The sequence below is a fragment of the Eschscholzia californica genome, unplaced genomic scaffold (assembly GCF_041429995.1).
Source record: "Eschscholzia californica isolate CP2 unplaced genomic scaffold, dmEscCali1.0.p SCAF_3, whole genome shotgun sequence".
Classification (NCBI taxonomy): Eukaryota; Viridiplantae; Streptophyta; class Magnoliopsida; order Ranunculales; family Papaveraceae; genus Eschscholzia; species Eschscholzia californica.
In genome coordinates this window covers 48,121,160-48,130,660 of record NW_028238420.1, presented here as the reverse complement: position 1 = coordinate 48,130,660, position 9,501 = coordinate 48,121,160, and the positions used below count along the sequence as shown (strand labels likewise).

Genomic DNA, 9,501 nt, shown 5'->3' with positions numbered 1-9,501 from the left:
AAAAAAGGGGGCCATAAAAGAAGCTGGTCACAAAGTAGGGGGCCATATAGGAATTAACTCAAAAAACAAACATAATTCCACTTCCCTCTCCCCCACTTATCTCTCTCCACCTCACCTCTCTTCCCAAATCATCTTTCTCTCTCTCCAACTCACCCCTCTCTCTCTCCACCTCATATCTCCCTACACCTCTCCCCTCTCTCTCCAATTCACCTCTCTCTCTCTCCAATTCACCTCTCTCTCTCTCTCTCCAACTCACCTCTCTCTCTCTCTCTCTCTCCAACTCACCCCTTTCTTCTCCGGCAAGGTGGCCGGCCGGAAAATTTTCCGGGCGGCCACCTTCAAACCTAAGAAAAAAAAAAATTTCTCTCTCCTCTCTCTCTCTAAATCTTTTTTTTTTTAAATCTCTCAACTCTCTCTCTCTCTAAAACTCCGGCGAAGGGGGTTTCCCTTCGCCGGAGTTTAGAGAGAGAGAGAGTTGAGAGATTTAAAAAAAAAAAATTTAGTGAGAGAGAGAATTTTTTTTATAGGTTTGAAGGTGGCCGGCCGGAAAATTTTCCGGCCGGCCACCTTGCCGGAGAAGAAAGGGGTGAGTTGGAGAGAGAGAGGTGAGTTGGAGAGAGAGAGAGAGAGGTGAGTTGGAGAGAGAGAGAGAGAGAGAGGTGAGTTGGAGAGAGAGAGAGAAAGAGGTGAGTTGGAGAGAGAGAGAGGTGAATTGGAGAGAGAAAGAGGGGTGAGGTGTAGGGAGAGATGAGGTGGAGAGAGAGAGGGGTGAGGTGGAAATAATTTTTTTAAATGTTTTAAATTTATTAATAAGAAGGGTAGTAATGACATTTACCTGAAAAAAGGGGGTCATATTTGAATTTACGAAAAAAAGGGGGCCATAAAGGAAGCTGGTCACAAAGTAGGGGGCCATATAGGAATTAACTCTTTTTTATATTACTTATCAGATAAGTATATTTATCGGATCGAATATGAGTGTATCCGTATCTGATATCCGATAAGAAATATCCATTGATAGACTTAAATTTGGTGTATATGAGACTTTTTATCTTGTACCACATGAAGACTAGATAATTTGACACATGTAACAAACCTTTTATTGTTCCCTCCAATTTTAGTTACTTTATTTTTTCTCCTCGGGATAGTCCAATAAGAGTTATTTTTTTTTATTTGAATTGTTAAGCGTGTGCCTCGAACCCTTGACCTCTAGGGTGGAAGATAATACTTCTTACCACTCCAACCAAGGGTTGTTGACCGTCCAATAAGAGTTTGTGTGAACTATTTGGTGTTCAATTTTTTTTTTTTTTTGTTTCAATATAAAAATGAAACAAAACATAATGAGGACGGTACAAAATTTGTTAGACATCGCCACTTCATGTACCAACTATTAGATTACCACAGTCCGTGATAACACTAATCTCTTCTGAGTTCGAAAACAATCACAAAATTTGTTAAAAGAAGTTTGGTGGAGCTAGGGGTGTTCATTTAGTATCCGAACCGACCAAACCAATCCGATCCAAACAGATTTAGGCGGTTTGGATACCGATCCAATGGTTATCCGGATTGGTTTGGATAATAAAATATAAAAACCGAGTGGTTTGGTTCGGTCTATGGATTTGTTTGACGGATAACCGAAGAAACCGAACCAAACCATTTATTATTACTTTCTATATATTATATATGTGAGAATATATGATTCAATTTTATCATTTTTTTCTCTTCCTCGAATGTTGATAAACTATGTCGAATTAATCATGTACATGTAGACTTAAGGATTTGTGAGATAATACTATTTTTTAACATGATCTAAGTATAATTGTAGCTAGTTTTAAGTTGAAAATTCGAAATTTTGTTCTTGAAAAATTTTTGACTTTTGGTTTTGTCATTTAACCGAACCAAACCGTTCATGCATAGTTTGGTTCGGTAACCGAACCAAACCATGAACGGATTGGTTCGGATTAAAATTCAGAATAACCGAACCCTTGGGATTGGACTATGGATAAGCTCAATAAGTCGGTTATCCAACCGATGTTCACCCCTAGGTGGAGCTCCTTACCTACCAGACCCGGCCATTCCAGGGCGGGATTGGTGCTTAACTAGTTAACTATATCACCCATTGTTGACCAAAGGGAATTCCATTCCCACACTTCCAGACACAAAATGGCTCTAACAAGAACCCCTTCAGCTTCACGTAAGGTTGTTTCTTCATCTCTATCTTCCTCCATTACTCATTTTTCACATAACCTACACTCAACTCTTAACCCTAATTCTTCTATCCCTCATTCTATTAACACAACACAGAAATTGGAACATTATGTAAGAGATGGGTGTAAATCAGGGAGTATTAATTTCAATGATGCCCTAGCTTTATTTGATCATTTGCTTCATATCAAACCCTCACCTTCTATTTATCCTTTTACCCAATTGCTGGGTGTAATTTCAAAAATGAAATATCATTCTACTGTTGTTGATTTATACAAACAAATGGTACTGAGTTCAGTTGAAACTCGACCTAATATTTATACTTACAACATTTTGATTAATTCATACTGTAACATGAACATGGTAGATCTGAGTTTCTCTGTACTCGCGAACGTCTTGAAATGTGGGTTTGAACCTGATACCATAACCTTGACCACACTTATTAAGGGACTTTGTCGAGCTGATAAAATTGCTCAGGCAGTAGCAGTGTTCCTGGAAATGTCTAAGAGAGAGGATATAGTTAGTGTTGTTTCTTATGGGACGCTAATAAATGGGCTCTGCAAATCAGGGAACACAAAATCGGCTGTTCAGTAGTTAAGAGAGATGGAGAAGAAGGGAACTTGTAAACCTAATGTGGTAATTTATAGCACAATAATTGATAGTCTTTGTAAAGACGGATTGGTAGATGTTGGTCTTGAATTGTTCTCCGAAATGATTGGTAAAAGTATTTGGCCGAATGTTGTAACTTACACTTCTTTGATTCAAGGTTTATGCATTTCAAGCCGGTGGAAAGAAGCAGTCGGCATCTTCCACGACATGATCGATCGTGGGCTCTCCCCAAACGTGGTAACCTTCAACATTCTTATTGATGCTCTTTGCAAAGAAGGAATGGTGGAAGAAGCACATGAACTTTTCGAAGCAATGATTGGAATAGGCAAGGAGCCTAACACTTTCACTTACAATGCATTAATCGATGGATACTGTTTAAAGGGCCATATGATTGAGGCAGTTAAAGTTTTTGATTCGATGGTGCATATGGGGCACGAGCCCGACGTGGTAACGCACACCACATTGATTAATGGGTACTGCAAGAAAAAGATGATTGATGAGGCCATGAAGGTAGATGAAGAAATGTGTAGGAAGGGATTGAATCGTGATGTTGTTACTTATAATACTCTTATTGGTGGTCTATTGATGGTGGGAAGAGTTGTGGAAGCTAAGGAACTTTTCAAAGAAATGAAGTCTCGTGGTCAGTATCCGGATATCATCAGTTACATAACACTTATGGATGGATTGTGTAAAAATGACTGTCTTTGTGAGGTAGAAGAACTACTTCAAGAGATGGAAAAGAGTTTCATCAAGACAGATATCAAAATCTTTAGCATCCTGATTGACGGAATGTGCAGGGCAGGTAAAATTCAAGATGCCAAGGAGCTTTTCATGAAAATTTCTACCAAAGGGTTGGAACCTAACACTGTAACATACAACATAATGATAAATGGGTTTTGTAAAGCTGGGTTTCTGAAAGAAGCTAATGAATTGTTTTTAGAAATGACGAAGAAAGGTTATCCACCGGATGAAATCACTTTCGATAGTATGATTTTGGGAAATTTTCGAAAGAATAAGACTGATAAGGCAATGCATCTTTTACACGAAATGATTGGGAAGGGGTATTCACCTTCAGCAAATATGACAAGTGTGATAGTGAATCTTCTATCGACTGGTCAATTAAGTCGTGAATGCATGGATTCACTGAAGAGGTTCAACCCAATTACCAAAGAGAATTGATGTCTGACCATTGTTCTTCATTCTTCTTTATCGTTCGGACCTGAAGCATAAACAACTCACCTATTAACGAGGAAGTCAATCCTTCGGAAAATTTTTCCTGGGATTATCTCCAAGGTACGGGAATACGTCTTGGCTTTTTTTTGTTGTATTTTCTGTACAAAATGGATGAGTCTGTTGCAATACTATTAATGGAATATTGGTCTCTTTTCATGTCTTTGCTACATCTTTAATACTGTCGAATCATACCTCTGTTCCCATTTGTATTTATTGATTATTTTATCATATAGTCCCGTCCGACATGTCATTTTCCCAGCTAGGAAGGGAATTACAGTATCATATTGCTAAACTACAGGGAACAGAATTTCATGGCCAAAATTTGTATATATGTCTAGTTTACCAAGTAGGCTCAACAGGGTTACTTCAAATTTGATTCTTGAAAATGAGTACCATTGTAGTTTGAAATAACTAAAAGTGTATTGAAGATGCTAGAAATCCTGCCTGTTATCATCCGCTTTTGTTAGGCCTCATGTAAGTAGTTTTTACCAATAACGGCATTTCACAAGTCTATTCGGCATGGGAACCACAAAGCGGTTAAACAAATTGTCGGGTTGTCTCTTCATGAAAGAACTCTTTTGGTCCGACACTGAACGATCTTAAACCCACCTGCATCTTGTTAATTTGACATCAGTCTACAAAACTTAAAGATGAATGATGTTGTTTTTACATGATTGTTACACACTTATTGTGATCCATGAATGTTATTTCATATTGTTATTATTTTTTGGCCCTTCACAAGTAGTAATAGACCATGAAGATCTCGTCTAGAATGACATGACTCGAGCTATTTTCGTCACCATTTTGTTCTCAAGTTGAGCTAGACCCATACCCTGGTGCACCGGAAACCTATAGGAAACTGTAATTCCTTCTTGCACTATGATAGCGTTCGCATCAAGGTTCTATCGCTCAATTGCCCTTTCTGCGATCTCCCCATTGATGTCAACCAGTTAGGCCTTGAATTGTGTCCTGTAAATTTAGTTCAAGTGAAACTCATTAGTAGTCAAAACAGCATAAAACAAATGATATCAATGGTAAATGGAGACAGACAACAAATGCTCCACACATAAAACAGCCTCAGACAGGAATACATCTCACTAATACCTACTGCAGAAGCTATACTAACTTGTAAGAACCATGTTCGGGCCCTTTTGGGGCCATTTTGAGATCGTTTCTTTGATATCACATATTCACAAGCTCACTCTTTTATTTTGAACGACATTCCCTACTTGGAATGAAATGAGAATCTAGTTATGTTTCACCTAATCTGCTCTTCATTTCTTTCGAGAGCAATGTTTTAAAATACGTAACTGTTTTTTTGTAAGAAAAATGATATGAATCATGTAAAAGCATAACATAATTTTGCTACTTTACTATCATAGTATAAAGTCACAAGTGTTTGTTAAAAAAAATACTAATACTTTTGTGTTGCGCAAAACCTCAAAAATAACAGGTGACTTCAGAATAGCACATTTTATTCTCAAATCTCGAGTTCATATACGTATGCCTTGAGGCATAAGGTGAGTAGGTGACCCCCTCGAGGTGTATGCCTTGAATATTTTTTTAAAACATTGTTCAAGAGTTTATATAGTAGGAACGAGTTCGTTAAGCAAAAAACTTTTGTGGTTGGTTTGTTCCGAGCTAGAATATTTCTCTAGTAAAATGATGTGTTTGCAATTTTAGGTATAATACTCCATCTTGTTGTTTTTTCTTCTATATTTACTTTCACATCTTTGTGTCAGTATTACATTCTCAAAAATTGCATATCAAAAGAGGCATTAGTTTTTGCAAATTTTATGTCGTGGAAGAAATTTTGTGCCGTGAACAGAGTAGTTGGTTTACCCATGATTCATGAAGAACATTAAACTCATTTAAGAAGTTTTACGGTTCTTGCTCAACGTTAATGGTAAGATAGGTTAAGTTTTGGCGTGGCCATTATCATCATTAGATCCGTCTTCCTCAAATTTCAATTTTCTAAAGCCACAAAAGTGGTTGCCGCATCACAATTATCGGTGAAATGTGTTTGTTAGCTTCTTTTTCCGTCAGTGTGGTCCATTTCTTGTTATTCATTTAGATATCTGCCGTTCCAGATCTCTGAAACGTTTTCTTTTGTCATGCAGGAATCAAATGAGAACTTAGAAGATGCGGGCAATGAGTTAATCCTCACGGACGAAGATGTAGTGAGGTTCCAGATAGGAGAGGTGTTTGCTCATATGCCAAGGGAAGAAGTTGAGAACAAGATAGAAGAGATGAAAGAAGCAACGACTAAGAACTTGGAAAAGTTGGAAGAAGAGAAGGAATCATTGCTTGCTCAAATGGCCGAGTTAAAGAAGATTTTGTATGGGAAATTCAAAGACTCTATCAACCTGGAAGAAGACTAGTTTTGGGTAATATGTTTGAGTGTTTCCATCTCCATGATTTCGGTTCCAATATTAGATATGGCAAATGGAATTCGGTTATCTTGTTAAAATGCTTAAAAATGTGTACTCATCTATCTGAATTATGTTTTTATTTGGAGATAACCAACATGATTGTCTAATTTATCAGGATCTGTGGTCTGAGTTATAAATTTTATTCGGTTGAGTCAGAGCATTCAAATTTGATATTGGAAGACTTGGTTACCTCAGTCTTCGTCTGTGCTTGGTTGGCTAGATCATTATTAGAAAATTTGATCCCTAATCTCATGTGATTTAAAATCAATATAATCATTTTAACAAGATTACACTACCATTGCAATTTTTAATTTCTCAATTTACTTAAATAATTCGATTAAACAACATCAATTACAAACTAACAGTTGGTTAGAAATTTAAATCTGCGTAAATTTGACTAAACAACAATAGAAATTTAAGTTTTTTAATTAGTGTGTTGGATTATCAATGTTAGCGCATTTTAAGTTTTTGAATTAACGGGTTATTTTATTTTATTTTTAAAAAAAAATGGACCGTTGGATCACATCGATCGTTGGATTGGTGCTTAATTCCCACCCATCGACCAATGGGTGATAGAGGCGCTTATAGGACTTCATCAATGCCAATGGAATGAAACTATAATTACCACCATTTGTTGAGGAAAGGGAATTTGCTTCCTCCTGCACTTTCAGACACAAAATGGCTCTGCTACGAATTGCTTCTGCTTCCCGTAAGGTTTCTTCCTTCACTCATCTTTCACAGGCACTACACTCAAATTCAACTCCTAACCCTAATTCTTCTTCTAACACACCCAAGAATTTTATTCCTTATTTTATGGACACCGCCAAAAATTTGAAGATTTTTGTAAGAGATGGGTATAAATCAGGGAGTATTAAATTCAATGATGCCCTTGTTTTATTTGATCATTTGCTTCATATTAAACCCACACCTTCTATTTCTCATTTTAATCATTTACTGGGTGTAATTTCAAGAATGAATTATCATACTACTGTTATTCATTTATACAAACAAATGGTACTAAGTTCAGTTCAAACTCGACCTAATATTTATACTTACACCATTTTGATTAATTCATATTGTAACATGAACATGGTAGATCTTAGTTTCCCTGTACTAGCAAACTTCTTGAAATGTGGTCTTGAACCTAATACCGTAACTTTGAATACACTTGTAAAGGGACTTTGTCGAGCTGATAAAATTGCTCAGGCAGTAGCCGTGTTCGTGGAAATGTCTAAGAGAGAGGATATACTAGATGTGGTTTCTTATGCTACGCTAATAAATGGGCTTTGCAAATCAGGGAACACAAAATCGGCTGTCGGGTTGTTTAGAGATATGGAGAAGAAGGGAACTTGTAAACCTAATGTGGTAATTTACAACACAATAATTGATAGTCTCTGCAAAGACAAATTGGTAGATGTTGGTCTTGATTTGTTCTCGGAAATGATTTGTAAAGGTATTTGGCCGGATGTTGTAACTTACAATTCTTTGATTCAAGGTTTATGCATTTCAAGCCGGTGGAAAGAAGCAGTCGGCATCTTCCACAACATGATCGATCGTGGGATCTCCCCTGACGTGGTAACCTTCAGCACTCTTATTGATGCTTTTTGCAAAGAAGGAATGGCGGAAGAAGCACATGAACTTTTAGAAGCAATGATCACAATAGGTAAGGAGCCTGACACTTTCACTTACAATTCATTAATCGATGGATACTGTTTAAAGGGTTGTATGATTGAGGCGGTTAAAGTTTTTGATTTGATGGTGCATAAGGGGCATGCACCCGACGTGGTTACGTACAACACACTGATTAATGGGTACTGCAAGAAAAAGATGATTGATGAGGCCATGAGGATAGATGAAGAAATGTGGCGAAAGGGATTGAACCGTGATGTTTGTAGTTATAATACTCTTATTGGTGGTCTATTAGTGGTGGGAAGAGTTGTGGAAGCTAAGGAACTTTTCAAAGAAATGAAGTTTCGTGGTCAGTGTCCGAATATTATTACATACATAATACTTTTGGATGGGTTGTGTAAAAATAACTGTCTTTGTGAGGCAGAAGAACTTTTTAGAGTGATGGAAACAAGCTTCGTTAGACCAGATATCAAAATCTACAACATCCTGATTGACGGAATGTGCAGAGTAGGTAAAATTCAAGAAGCCGAGGAGCTTTTTAGTAAAATTTCTACGAAAGGGTTGGAGCCGAACACTGTAACATACAACATAATGATCAACGGGTTTTGCAAAGCGGGGTTTCTAAAAGAGGCTTATAAATTGTTTTTAGAAATGACAAAGAAAGGTTATCCACCGAATGAACACACATTCAATACTATAATTTTGGCATATTTTCGGAAGAATAAGATTGATAAGGCAATGCGGCTTTTACACGAAATGATTGGGAAAGGCTATTCACCTTCGGCAAATATGACAAGTGTGACCGTGAATCTTCTATCAACCGGTCGATTAAGTCGTGAATGCATGGATTCACTGAAGGGGTTCAACCCAAGTACCAAAGAGAATTGATGTCTGACCATTGTTCTTCATTCTTCTTTATCGTTCAGAGCTGATAAATAAAAAACTCACCTTTTAACGAGGAAGTCATCCTTTAGAAAAATCGTCTTGGGATTATCTCTAAGGTACGGGAATATGTCTTTGCATTTTTTGTTGTATTTTCTGTACAAAATGGATGAATCTGTTGCGATGCTATGAATGGAATATTGGTCTCTTTTCATGTCTTTACTACGTCTTTAATACTGTCGAATCATGCCTCTGTTCCATTTCTATTTATTGATTATTTCCTGCAACCCTATAGAAGAAAAAAAAATCGAAACATATAGATTGACTCACAGGAAGAACTCGCTTTTAATATGATTTTATCATTTAGTCCCGTCCGATATGGCACTTTCCCTGCTAGGAAGGGAATTACAGTACCATATTCCTAAACTACGGAGGACAGAATTTCATGGCCAATGATGTTCCGGACAATGCTGCAGACCTGCGGTAAAGATAAGGAAATGTGACTTAGAATAGT

At 37.1% G+C, this 9,501-nt stretch overlaps 1 protein-coding gene across 1 annotated transcript; it reads left to right on the top strand.

Annotated features, from left to right (window-relative positions):
- The first annotated feature begins 1,411 nt into the window (after window positions 1-1,411).
- LOC147551113 (uncharacterized) lies at window positions 1,412-9,058 on the top strand. Its single transcript, XM_086668528.1, has 4 exons — window positions 1,412-1,465; window positions 2,043-3,987; window positions 6,165-6,382; window positions 7,121-9,058. Exons 2-4 carry the CDS (start codon window positions 2,806-2,808, stop codon window positions 8,991-8,993), a joined length of 3,273 nt encoding a protein of 1,090 aa, XP_086524654.1. The 5' UTR covers window positions 1,412-1,465; window positions 2,043-2,805; the 3' UTR covers window positions 8,994-9,058.
- The last annotated feature ends 443 nt before the right edge of the window (window positions 9,059-9,501 follow it).

Coding starts and splice junctions, on each gene's coding strand:
- LOC147551113 (XM_086668528.1), top strand. CDS start 2,806: ATGGAGAAGAAGGGAACTTGTAAACCTAATGTGGTAATTTATAGCACA. Junction 3,988..6,164: donor ACCCAATTACCAAAGAGAAT/TGATGTCTGACC, acceptor TTTGTCATGCAG/GAATCAAATGAGAACTTAGA. Junction 6,383..7,120: donor GCCGAGTTAAAGAAGATTTT/GTATGGGAAATT, acceptor TGTTGAGGAAAG/GGAATTTGCTTCCTCCTGCA.